Source organism: Nomascus leucogenys, chromosome 17 (assembly GCF_006542625.1).
Source record: "Nomascus leucogenys isolate Asia chromosome 17, Asia_NLE_v1, whole genome shotgun sequence".
Classification (NCBI taxonomy): Eukaryota; Metazoa; Chordata; class Mammalia; order Primates; family Hylobatidae; genus Nomascus; species Nomascus leucogenys.
The window spans coordinates 1,883,918-1,897,900 of record NC_044397.1 but is presented as its reverse complement, the minus strand read 5'-3'; the positions used below and the strand labels follow the sequence as shown (position 1 = coordinate 1,897,900).

Genomic DNA, 13,983 nt, shown 5'->3' with positions numbered 1-13,983 from the left:
CAGCTGGGCGTGGTGGTGTGCACCTGTAGTCCTAGCTACTCAGCAAGCTGAGGCAGGAGGATCACTTGAGTCCAGGAAATTCAGGCTGCAGTGAGCTATGATTGTGCCACTGCATTCTGCAGCCTGGGCAACAAAGGAAAACCCTGTTTCCAAAGAAAAAAAAAAGAATTTTCATAACAGTGAAATATTAACTACTTAAGTGTCAAATAATAATAGATTGATTAAATAAAGTATGAGACATCCATACAGTGAAATACTATGAAGTCATTACATATGATGTAGAAGAATATTTGATGATACAAAAAGATATTCATAATAGACCATTAAGCAAAAGTAGCAAGTTACAAACCATATGCACTGTGTGTATATGTTTTAAAAGTTACTGGAATTTCAGATTACCTTCATTTTAAGATAATAATTTGCCTTGAAACAAATTGGAGGACTTTTATAGAATAAGCTACTTACAGAGCATGATATATACAACTTAAAATTTTCCTCAAATATGTTATCACTCCAAGAATATCTACTAGAACATATATGATACTCATAATTTATCCTTCTTTTTTTTATCTTTTCCATATCCCATATCCTCTTCAAGGCAGTCATTTTCCGTGAAATGTTTTGAGATCTGGTTAGGTGCTATCCCAAAAGGGACTGACCATTTTCATTTCAGTCCTCTAGAAACACTAGCTTATGATTATCTAGAAGGATAGGGAATATGATAAACCTGGCTCTTCATAAATAATTAAAAATTCCACTGGGGAAAATAACCTCAACATTATCTTCCAACAACAGTTCTGGTAACAGAACTGTTAAATGAAGAGAATGATTAATTGATTTGAAGTTTTCCCCTACTTTTACTCTACTGCGTCAGAGTTACGAATGATTTCAATCCAGAACATATATGGAACATATGCCATGAACAGAGCCCACATGTTTGAAGGAGAATTTTTAAAAAGAGAAAGATCAAACATCTTTCTAAAGTTCTTATAATCAAAATGAGAGCCAAACATAGGAGCAAAAAATACACTTTTAAAAGTTACTCAAAATAAATATAAATTAGCATAGGCTAACTGCATAAAAGTGCTTAGAGACTAGGATAATATTTGAGGAAATGACCTATAATCTCAGCACTTTGGGAGGCAAAAGTAGGAGGATACTTGAAGCCGGGAGTTCAAGACCTGCCTGGGCAACATAGTGAGACTCTGCCTCTACCAAAAAAAAAATTAAAAAAAAATGTGCACCTATAGTCCCAGCTACTCAGGAGGCTGAGGTGGGAGGATCACTTGAGCCTAGGAGTTGGAGGCTACAGTGAGCCTCCACTGTTTACACCACTGATTACTCCACTGATCACACCACTGCACTCCAGCCAGGGTGACAGAGAAACACCTTGTCTCTAAAAACAAAAATTAAAATTAAAAATCAACTCGAAATTACAGATTCTCCCATGAGCAGTGGTCAGCCGAGCCAACTGGAGAGGAGAGCTAGAAGAAGCTGGAAGGGTGATCTGGGGACATCTTCTGTCTCCTAAACCAGTCTAAAGAACTTTGCCACCAGTGGGGCAGAGGCTGCCTGGGACTGGGGGACTTGTGAAAAAAACTAAAGATTAAAAGCCTCTCACTGCAGACTGACTCTGCCTGTTCTCTTCATACTTTTTTGGGATTCACCTTCTTTATCCTGTTCTAGAAATGTGCTGGACAAAAGGAGGTGGGTGGGAGGGATATGCCCACAGCCTAAGGAAACAACCAGTTAAAATGTTTGCAGCAATCTATGTTTTTCCCTTTGTTCAGGTTACTACTTTGGGATTGTGATGATCGAAGCTATAGCTACTACGTTGAGGTTTCTACCAACCAGCAACAGTGGACCATGGTTGCTGACAGAACTAAAGTCTCCTGCAAGTAAGTTGTATCTTTTCAGAAATTTATTCCTATTGAAAAGTCTTCCCAGTGGATTGGGAGGCTCCAAAGAAGATTCATAGACTCACCAAATTACATTCTTATTTGGAGGTGGAAAACACACTCCAGTGATCTTCTCTTCAGTTTTGACTATTAAATACTTATATGAAATTTACTTGATGTCACCAAACAGGGTTTCTCTATTCTGTGGTGTGAGTTTGACTCACACTTTTGAAAATGACATGTGTGCCTAAATAGCGAAAAAAAAGATACTTTCCTTATGCAATCCTCTCTCAGACCCCCCACCCCGCTCACCCACCATACCCCACACTACTTTTTTTTTTTATATACTTTAAGTTCTAGGGTACATGTACACGATGTGCAGGTTTGATGCGTAGGTATACATGTGCCATGTTGGTTTGCAGCACCTATCAGCTCATCATTTACATTAGGTATTTCTCTTAATGCTATCCCTCCCCTAGCCCCCCACCCCACGACAGGCCCCGGTGTGTGATGTTCCCCACCCTATGTCCAAGCGTTCTCATTGTTCAATTCCCACCTATGAGTGAGAACATTTTGAGGATTGTTTTCTTCCTTAGAGAACTTTGCTGAAGCAATACATACTTTAGTAGTTATTACGGGGCGCTATCCTATTCCCCACACTCATAGCATTCTCAGGGCTAGCGTCAATATTTATTTATCTCATCTCGTTAACTATGCTATTACTCAAACTAAGGAAAGCCTTGTACCTTATTTCTCCACATGCAGACAGAGGCATTTAATGCATATGGCACTGGGGCTGTTTGGACTTGTCTGCTTGCAGCAGAAGATAGGAGGAAGGAGTCTGTGGGTTCTGAGCAGCCTAGAATCATGGTACATGAAAAGAGCTCAGTGCCTCTTTGTGTAGAGGCAGAATCTCTAATAGGCAAGGTGGAGCAAATGCGTTTCTCTTTTTCTTTTTCTTTTTAAAATTGAGATATAATTGGCATACCATAAAATTTATACTTTTTAAGTGTACAATTGAGTGGTTTTTAGTATATTCACAGTGTTGTGCAACCATCACTGCTATCTAATATTCCAGAACATTTTCATCACCCCAAAAAGAAACATCTTCCCCATTAGCAGTCACTCCCCATTTCCCTCCAACTCTCCCAGCCCCAGCATCCAATAATCTACTTTCTGTCTTTTCTTTATGGATTTGCATACTCTGGACATTTCATATAAATGGAATCATAGGCCAGGCGCGGTGGCTCACGCTTGTAATCCCAGCACTTTGGGAGGCCGAGGCGGGCGGATCACAAGGTCAGGAGCTCGAGACCATGGTGAAACCCCGTCTCTACTAAAAATACAAAAAAATTAGCCGGGCGTGGTGGCGGGCGCCTGTAGTCCCAGCTACTTGTAGAGGCTGAGGCAGGAGAATGGCGTGAACCTGGGAGGCGGAGCTTGCAGTGAGCCGAGATTGCGCCACTGCACTCCAGCCTGGGTGACAGAGCGAGACTCCGTCTCAAAAAAAAAAATAAAATAAAAATAAATGGAATCATAATAGTATATGACCTTTTGTTCCTTGCTTCTTTCACTTAGCATAGTGTTTTCAAGGTTCATCCGTGTTGTAGCATACATCCGAATTTCATTTTTTATGGCTGAATAGTATTCCATTGTTTGCATATACCACATTTGTTTATCCATTCTTCAGTTGATAAACATTTGAATTGTTTCCATTTCTTGGCTATTATGAATAATGCTGCTATGAACATTCCTGTACAGGTTTTTATGTGAACATATATTTTCAATTCCTTTGGGTATATATCTGAGAGTAGAACTGCTGGGTCATAGGATAACTCTGCGTTTAACTTTTTGAGGAACTGCCAGAATTTTTCATAGCAGCTGCACCATTTTACATTCCCACCAGCAGTGGTTGAGGGTTCTAATTTTTCCACATTCTCACAAGCCCTTGCTATTGCGCATCTTTCTGACCATAGCCATCCTAGTAGGGATGAAGTAGCATATCATTATGGTTTTCATGTGCATTTCCCTCGTGGCTAATGATGTTGAGCATCTTTTCATGTGCTTACTTGGGGTGGGGGCAGGGTCTCACTCTGTTGCCCAGACTGGAGTGCAGTGGTGCAATCAAGTCTTACTGTAACCTCAAACTCCTGGGCTCAAGTGATCTTCCCACCTCAGTCTCCCAGACCGCTGAGACTATAGCTGCGTGCCACTGTGCCCGGCTAATTTTCTTTTTTTTTTTTTTTCTTGTAGAGACAGCACCTCACCATGTTGCCTAGGCTGGGCCAAGCTTTCTTAACAGTATTAATGATGGCTTGTTTGATGCAATGTCTGACACCATCACCATTATTATTGTAGTAATTATCAGCAATATATATATATCGGTTAGGTTAACTCTTGCTACTGTAACAAATAAGCTTCAGTATTTCCGTGGCTTAATACAATGGTTTATTTCTCAGTCATGGGACAGTCAGTGTGTTCCTAGTTAAGTGATTTTCCCAGAAGTGACAGGAGCCCGGTCAGCTTCTTTCTTGTGGTTCTGCCATCTAGGTCCTCCTCAGCATCAGCGACATTTAGCTGGCAGGAGAAAGAACAGAGAAGGTACACCTAGTTCTGAAAAGCCTTGCTCTAGGGGTAGCATACATGCCTTCCACTCACATGCCACTGAGATGAACTAGTCACATTGCCATACTAGATGCTACTATGGCTGGGAAATGTAGTCAGTTCGTGGTTGGGTAGCCACTTCCCAGTGGAGCACAGATCTTGTTACCATCTCAGCCTCTTCTTCCAGAAGCAGAGCTGAGATTTAAATCCAGGTTCTTGCCACTATACCACATTGCCTCTTAGGACTCAAAACACTGCTCAAGAGGACTGTACCAAGCTAGATGATGAAAAGGGGGAAACAAAGTGGTTCATTTATCCCAAGCTCCTGGAACCCTTTTTATACAACAGGAGGGCCTCCACGGCCCATGAACAACTATGCATTTGTCTTTCCAGAGTCTTTGCTTATTGGGTCCACAGCTCCCAGACCAGACCTTGTACTTCCTTGAAGCTTGTCATCTTGTGCTTGTCTTACCCACCACCGGCCTCTTTTGTCATTTATTGTTGTAAACTAGATTCCTCTTCTCTTTTATGTCCCTCTGTTAAAGGTTGACATGGTTTGGCTGTGTGTCCCCACCCAAATCTCATCTCAAATTATAATCCCCACATGTCAAGGGAGGGACCTGTAATCCCCATGTGTTGAGGGAGGTGACTGGATCATGGGGGCAGTTTCCCCGATGCTGTCCTTGTGATAGTGAGTGAGTTCTCATGAGATCTGATGGTGTTAGAAGTGTTGGGAAGTTCTTCACTCTTCTCTCTCCTGCTGCTTTCTGAAAAAGGTGCTTGCCTCCCCTTCGCCTTCTGCCATGATTGTAAGTTTCCTGAGGCCTCTCCAGCCGTATGGAAGTGTGAGTCAATTAAAGCTCTTTGTTTATAAGTTACTCAGTCTCGGATATTTCTTTATAGTAGTATGAAAACGGACTAACACAAAGGTGCTATACAATGTGGGTGTTTTGTTGTCGTTGTTGTTGCTGTTGTTGTTTGAGACAGAGTCTCACTCTGTCGCTCAGGCTGAAGTGCAGTGGCATGATCTCGGCTCACTGGAACCTCCGCCTCCTGGGTTCAGGTGATTCTCCTGCCTCAGCCTCCTGAGTAGCTGGGATTACAGGTGTGTGCCACTGCGCCAGGCTAATTTTTGTATTTTTAGTAGAGACAGGGTTTCACCATGTTGGCCAGGCCAGTCTTGAACTCCTGACCTCAGGTGATCCACCCGCCTTGGCCTCCCATAGTGCTGGGGTTACAGGCAGGAGCTACCGCGCCTGGCCCCGTGTGGGTTTTTAACAAGAGCTGATTGACTAACTGTTGACCAGGTACATGTCATATTCATTTTGTATTTAGTTAAATGGGGACTTTTTTGGTTTCAAAGTCTCGTTCACTCATTAGATCCTCTTCTAGTAGCTTTGCATTAAATTATCAACATATTTTTCTCTTTTAAAATTTTTTTTTCATTGGTGGATTTAAAAAATTCGTATGTTTTAAACTTTGTATAGCACTTAGATGTGATAGCAGTGTTTTACAAATTAATAAATAAATAATACGTTAGAAGAACAAAAGTAGTAATAAGAAGGCAAATACGCCTGTCAACCTTGTAAGAATCAATGGAACCAGAGGTTATGATTTTACGTTTATAGGCGTAACTTGAATGTATTGTACCTCCCTTTTTAAAGTTAGGTCTTAAGAAATATAGAAGATATGTAAATGATAAAAGACAAAAGGTTTTTCTTTTTAACTAATATGCTACAGAGCAGACCTCAAAAGAGGACTCTATTAGTTTCAAGAATTGTAGTCTGCTCTTTATTGAAATAGAGTGTGTGCGTTTATAAATGAAATTATGTGGAGTTTTGAAAGATCATAGCTCCGCCTCTTGAAAGCATTCTACCTAGTCAAGAAATCAAAACACAGGTTTTGGCTGTCCTCTGAAAAATCCCTGGGAAATGAGGTTCTCCAGTGTCTCTGTTAGTCTCTCTGTTCCAGGAGTGGGATATTTTCCTTCATAGTTCTCTTAAGTCTGCTAGAGTTGGAGCTTCTCTTGGTTTGTTTTCAGGATAAGCAGTCATTTTCTATTATAGATAACTCTGTTTTTATAGTGACTAATTTTTTTAAATTACATTTTACCCCTCTTTCTTCATACAATCTAATCTTGTACCCTTTGACCTGTACCCTTTATTTTCAAAGCTCTCACTTTTTTTTTTTTGTCTTTGAGACAGAGTCTCACTCTGTCGCCCAAGCTGGAGTGCAGTGGCGTAATCTTGGCTCACTGCAGCCTCTGCTTCCTGGGTTCAAGTGATTCTCCGGCCTCAGCCTCCCAAGTAGCTGGGATTACAGGCATATGCTACCACGGCTGGCTAATTTTGTGTATTTTTAGTAGAGATAGGGATTCACCATGTTGGCCAGGCTAGTCTTGAACTCTGACCTCAGGTGATCCATTCACCTTGGCCTCCCAAAGTGCAGGCATGAGCCACCGCGCCTGGCTGAAATATTTTTATAGTCGAGAAGTTTTAAAAACTAAAAAAATTGTTGAAAGCAGCCTGGCCACAATGGCTCACACCTGTAATCCCAGCACTTTGGGAGGCTAAGATGGGTGGATCACCTGAGGTCAGGAGTTCGAGACCAACCTGGCTAATATGATGAAGCCCCATCTCTACTAAAAATACAAAAATTAGCTGGGCCTGCTGGCATGTGCCTGTAATCCCAGCTACTCAGGAGGCTGAGGCAGGAGAACTGCTTGAACCCGGGAGGTGGAGGTTGCAGTGAGCCAAGATTGCGCCATTGCACTCCAGCCTGGGCAACAGAGCACAAGCCCATCTTTAAAAAAAAAAAAAATTCACACCTGTTTTGTTAACAACTTTGCTAACTCCTTGATATAAAACAAATGAGAAATTTAGCTCATTTAACCACTCCTCATTTTTGCTAGTTATGTTTTTTAGTTCTGTTAGTATTTATCTTTTAAAATTAAACAATATACTTAAACCTCTATTATTATTATTTTTTTTTCTGAGACACAGTCTCTCTCTGTTGCCCAGGCTAGAGTGCAATGGCGTGGTCTCGGCTCACTGCAACCTGTGCCTCCTGGGTTCAAGTGATTCTCCTGCCTCAGCCTCCTGAGTAGCTGAGATTACAGGCGCATGCCACCACGCCCAGCTAATTTTTGTAGTTTTAGTAGAGGGGTTTCACCAACAGGGTTTCCCCACGTTGGTCAGGCTAGTCTCGAACTCCTGACCTTGTGATCCACACACCTCGGCTTCCCAAAGTGCTGGGATTACAAGCGTGAGCCACTGCGCTCGGCCTAAACCTCCGTTTTTTGATCCATCAGTTATAGACAATATTTCTCGACTCTTTACTACATTGATGAAGAAATTACCACCCACTACATTTCCCTCTATTTTTCCCGTTCTACTTCTCATCTTCTGTTAGCTGCTTTACTATATTGACATTGTGATAGTTATTTTTTGTTCTATAACTTATAGTTAAATCATCTATGTGTTAACTATAAATTGATCCTGAAAAGGGAAAAACACTAAGAACTCATCATAGTATAATGATTATACTATATATATATATAAAATGATTATACAGCACCAGGGAAGAAATACCTGGTGCTGTCCTGGGGGCTTGCTATGTTTCCCATTCTGTCACCTAGGTGAATCTGAAGCCAATTATGGCTTGTTTGGGTCTGTTGAGCCTGAACATTTAGTTAAAAAGATTGCTATAATCCCAGCACTTTGGGAGGCTGAGGCAGGAGGATTGTTTGAGGCCAGGAGTTCAAGACCAGCCCCAGCAACATAGTGAGACCCTGTCTCTACCAAATAAATAAAATGTGAAAAAAAAAATTAGCCAGATATCATGGCACACACCTGTAGTTCCAGCTACTTAGGAGGCTGAGTGGGGAGGATTGCTGAAGCCAGGAGTTCGAGGTTACAGTGAGCTAAGATCACACTACTGCACTCCAGCCTGGGTGACAGAACAAGAGCCTGTCTCAAAAAGAAAGAAAGAGAGAGAGAGAGAGAGAGAGAGAGAAAGAAGAGAAGAGAAGAGAAGAGAAGAGAAGAGAAGAGAAGAGAAGAGAAGAGAAAAGAAAAGAAAAGAAAAGAAAAGAAAGATCACTCATGGCCATTGCAGAGAACAAATCTATAGGTAATTTTTTTCAGAAAAGGGATATAGAAAACAAATTTTCAGAACCCCAGCATATCTGAATCATAGTTTGGCTGGGTATAGAATTCAGTTTTTTCAGAAGTCTGACAGCTTGGATTTATTGCCTTCTAGTATCTAATGTTGCAGATGAGAAATCTGATGTCAATCTGATTCATGTTCTTTGCAGTAATTTATTTTTCTCTATAGAAGCCTTTAGGATCTTCTCTTCACCCCTGGTACTCTCAAATTTCACAGTGACATGGCTGGATGTGGGTCATTTGTCATTCATCCTGGTCAGTTTGCTTCGGTATGGAAATCTGCCCAGTTCTCCTCGATTTATAAATGAGTAATATTTCATGTGCATATCATTTTCTCAAAATTCACCAAAATTTTTCATTTACTAATGTCCTCTCCAATTTGCAACCTTTTTGAATGTATTCTTTTTGCGTTTCTTTGATGGCATGTCAGTGGTTTCCAGGAAGGGAGAGCAAACTGTGCCTACAATGTCAGCCATCTTGGACCTGAATTCCCAAAAGCACCACGGCTTGCGCTGACTTGTAGTCAGCTGTTGATAGTCCCCAGTGACCCCAAGTCATTTTCCTTACCTTTTGTGTGCTTGGCTGTGCCTCTGCCATGTTATATAGTTGTCTTGTTTCCTGTCAGAGTATACTCCCTCACATATTGTCCTCATTTGCATTCATTTTTTAAACAATTTCTTTGCTTTGTCATGGTCCCATTGAATAGTAATTCTGTCTGCCAAAGTATTACTGACCTCAGCCATCATCTATCCAAAACTGTGCCCTTTGCAAACATTTCGGCAAATACAAACGATTAGATAAAAAGAATTAGGTAATGAAAATTTTCTTTTTCCACTTGAGAATTCTGTAGTCCTAATATGGAACTACCTAGTCTTTCTAGCTTTTAGCTTCTAATTTTATCACAAACTTTCTATTTCCTGCCAGATTTACCATCTAAATTCCCTTCTGAATAAATTTTTCCCCCAATCTAGGTGTTTATTAAAAATGATGCTGCAAAGAGTTTTTTTAATAACTTAAGGAAATACCTAAGATTTTTTAAAAGCAGTGTACAAAATTATAGAAGTATTATCATAAGTAGGAAGAATTATGGAAGAAGAAAACCAAAAGGAAATATGCCAAAATATTAATAATGGTTGACTTTGTATAAGGGATTACGGAAATTATTTCTAATTTTCAACATTTTTCTGACCAATTTACATGTATTTCTTTTAAAATCTAAAAACACTTTACTTGAAAAAAAAATTTTTTTTTTGCTAGAGCCATAAGTGTTTTATGGATGCTTGTCCTTGCCATTATTTGAGTAGCATATGCTGGCAGAGTGGCATGGTTTATTCACTGCCAGCAGTAAATCAACAAAATTAAGTGCTATACATAGCAATATCCCAGCAGCTCTTCAGAACCTTGCCATTTAGCCCAAGCACGAGCTGTGTTTCCCTGGAAAGGACACTCCAGCCACATTTTCCTTATGCTTCTCTCGATGGGCTCCTTAAAGCCCGCTTCTCTGAGAGTACTTTCTTCTGCCTTTCCCTGGGACACCCAAAGTTCATTCCCATCTGAGTTTGCCCTCTCCAAGGGCCCTGGCCTACTTGGCAGGTTGGAGCACCTCCTTGGAGCAGGCAATCTCTACAGCAACCTAATGTTGGGAAGTTTCTCCCCTGTGCCTTCCCTGAGAAGCACCTTGACTGTCTCTGTGTCACCTGGAAAGACCTCTGTGGAGTCCATTCGTCTGCTGCCTGGTCTTCAGCATGATTATATTAATATCCGAGAAGCATGGTGTGTCCCCTTGCTGAATGCACTGCCACTTAGTCCTGGGATCTGTTTCTGTATATGCTATTTATTCCCTAGGAATGGTAGAAAGAGGAACATGTTTCTTCTTCTAAGTGCTGCAGTGGCTGAGGACGACAGGATAAATTAAAGGTGGAGAGTTATAGCCTCAGTAAAGTCTTCCAAAGTATAGCAAGATTGAAAAATGGTACATTTAAACCTAGAGACAATTTACTTTGCCTGTGATTTTTTTTTTTTTTTTTGCATCTTCTTTGCCATTGTTAGTGACAATGTTGAGAAAGGTTTGTTATTTGTTTTTTGCCTGCTTTGTTTCTTTTTTTTTTTGCACACAAAACAATAAACATTTTCTAAAAGTACATACAAACAAAAAGATGCATATCAAACATATTAGGAAGGTTGCACATGGGAAGACGGGGAATAGAAATGGGGGGTGGGAATTAAAGAAAATAAATGAGAGAGGGACTTTGTATGGATCAATGATAATAACTCAGTCCTCTATTTGACAAAGAAGAAGGAGAAGGAAGAGGAAGAAAAAGAAAGTGGGATAAAGGATCAGAAGGGGAGGAAAATAGAAAAAATTAGAGTATGACTCCAGGGTAGACCTGTTTTGTTGTCGCTTTGTTGGTTGGTTGGTTTGTCAGTTGTATTTTTCATATGTTTCGCCATGTTGGCCAGGCTGGTCTCGAACTCCTAGCCTCAAGTGATCAACCCGCCTCGGCCTCCCAGAATGCTGAGACTATAGGCGTGAGCCACCACGTCCAGCCCCCACATTGCTTCTGGCCTCTGTGGTAGACCTCCCAGACGGGGCGGCCGGGCAGAGGCTGCAATCCCAGCACCCTGAGAGGCCAAGGCAGGCGGCGGCTGCAGCGAGCCGAAACCACGCCACCGCACTGCAGCCCGGGCAACACCGAGCACCGAGTGAGCGAGCCTCCGTCTGCAGTCCCAGCACCTGTAGAGGCCGAGGCGGGCAGACCACCGGAGGTCAGGAGCTGGAGAGCAGCCTGGCCGACATAGCGAAACCGCGCCTCCAGCCAAAGGAGAAAAACCAGGGAGGGGTGGTGGCGCGCGCCGGCAATCCCAGGCAGCCCGTAGGCCAGGGCAGGAGAATCACGGGAGGCGGACGCAGGGAGTCTGCAGCGAGCCGAGTGTACTCCAGCCCGGGCCACAGAGGGAAGAAAAGAAAAAGAAAGAAGAAAGAAAGAGAGAAAGAGAGAGAGAGAGAGAGAGAAAGAAAGAAAAAGAAAGAAAGAAAGAAAGAAAGAAAGAAAGAAAGAAAGAAAGAAAGAAAGAAAGAAAGAAAGAAAGAAAAGGAGGGAAGGAAGGAAGGAAGGAAGGACGGACGGACGGACGGACTTAACAAAACTTTGGGTTGGTCCAGGAGGTCACTGCTAACCATGTGATTTGGAGGTTTGTGTAAAGAACTTGATGTCACAAAGAAGATGTAACAGAAAGAAAGCAGGATATAAAGGAGGAGATGTCTTCCTCATTGATACTGATGATGATGAGACATAGTTCATAGTTGGGTGACATGTTAGTTTCCAAGAAGATTGAAGCACCTGACTGTTGCATAAATCCCATATTGGTAATAACAGACAGGGCTGTTGTCCTCAGATTTTTCTGCCCTGCCAGGTTGGAGGAGTATGTTTGCTTGTTCCTTCTAGAAGTGTGAGCCAATTAATGAGCTCTGGTTGTGTAACTGTCACTTTTGAAATGCTCAATGAAGATTTTATTTTTCTCTTTTCATACTTAATTCCATTTTTCTACACAGCATTTGACAGTAATGAAAAAAGCCAGCCATGTTCTTTTCTGTTTTTTTTTTTTTAAAGGGCAAACATTGATGTTAATTTTGTCAAGAGTTTTAGAACTTGAACAATGAAGAAACATGTACCTGTAAGAAGAATGGTTTCAAAAAGCGAAGAATGAAGAAAATAGCAGATTTTAGACAATACACACACACACACACACACACACACACACACACACGTACGTACGCGCGCGCGCGCCAAGTCTGACCCTAGGCAGATCCTTGTGTTAATGATGAGATATCAGCAGGCTTGCCCTATAGAAGTCATCTATACGTTAGGCCACACTTGGAGACACCAGTTACACTTGTTTATGGGGTTATGAAGTACCTAAAGCTGATGCTTATTTTAAAAGAGAAAATAGCAATAAGGAGTCAGCCAGTCATACCTGCACATTTAAAGGGGACTTATCTTTTGTATTGCAGGAAGTTTTTATTAAAAATTTACCCAAACATTGGGAAGCATGTGGAAAGTAGATTTTGATGCTAAGTATGTGAATTGCCTGAGTCCTAAATTTAGAGCTGCCAGCAGATCCTGTGGACCTCCACTGGGAGGCTCCTCTCTACCCAGAACATTTGGAAGTTAAAGGAGCTAGAAGGAAATGAAGTCCTCTTGGGTAGCAAATGATCAGGAAGAAGAATCTGAGAGCTCCCATTTCCCTCTTTCTTACTTAACCCAGGAGCCACGTTATTCTGTGAGGGTAATAATTTTTTCCATGCCTGTTATAAAAAAATGAAGCATACCTCAATAAAACTTCCTCAGTGAGCTGTGTGAGCACACAAAATGTACATGGTCAGAAAGATTTTTATTTTATTATGGAAGTGACTTTCTTATTAATATTATATTCCAAACGATTAAAACTAAATCAAGATCACATTAGTTCACCTACCATCATCACTCACCTGCTCCACTCCACTCTACTGACTGACCTCCCCACATTCCCTCTGTGCCCTCCCGTGAGTTTACTTACTATAGGCAGTGGCACTTTTCAAGCACAACTCTAGTATCGTCCTGTTTAGGACCCTGCACTGCTTCCTGCCGCTCTGTGAATCAAGAACAGAATTCTTTGTGTGGCCTAGAGTGCCCTGCACAATCTGGCCTCCCGCCTCTCCATACTCTCTGCATCCCTCTCCCTGTTCCCATCTCCCTGGCATCTGTTTTCTCACCATCCATCATGCTCTGTCCTCCCACAGAGCCTTTGCGCATGCCATGCTGGTCTCTGTCTGGAGCCCACCCTCTGCCCTTTGTCTCATTAACCACCCCCACTTATCCTTTTCTTCTCAGCTCAAGGGCCACTTTTCAGGAAAGTTCACCCTGACCACCTATCTTGGTCAAATCACTGTGTTATCCCTCTCATAAAACCAAGCTACTTTTTTTCACAGCCCTTGTTGCAGTTTGCAATTGCCCATTCCATAGCATGGTTGTTAAGTTACTGTTCTTCTCCACCAGAAGGTAAGCTCCAGAGCAGGGATTTGGTGTTTTACTCACTCTTTGATCCATAGTAGTAGCCTAGCAAGGACCCAACACTTGTAGGGGTCAGTATGTATTTGATCTGAATGAATAGAAGCATGCGTTCCATTGCTCTGTCTCCAGTCATTTATGCATGTTGGTTTCATTTGTCTTGTCACTGCCTGGAGGTGTCGTTGTCACAAAGCCCAATCAGGAAGTTTGCCCATTCCAGCTCAGATGCTGTCACATGAAGCAAGGAAGAGTTTATGGGAGAGAAGA

General features: G+C 41.8%; 1 protein-coding gene across 3 annotated transcripts in view; it reads left to right on the top strand.

Annotated features, from left to right (window-relative positions):
* The window catches only part of BTBD9 (BTB domain containing 9), a 477,403-nt gene that overhangs the window by 382,154 nt on the left and 81,266 nt on the right, over positions 1-13,983 (top strand). For all 3 annotated transcript variants that reach the window (XM_030796183.1, XM_030796182.1, XM_030796184.1), the window contains exon 9: positions 1,791-1,898. In XM_030796183.1, the coding sequence (XP_030652043.1) occupies positions 1,791-1,898 (108 nt within the window). The remainder of the gene's footprint in view (positions 1-1,790; positions 1,899-13,983) is intronic.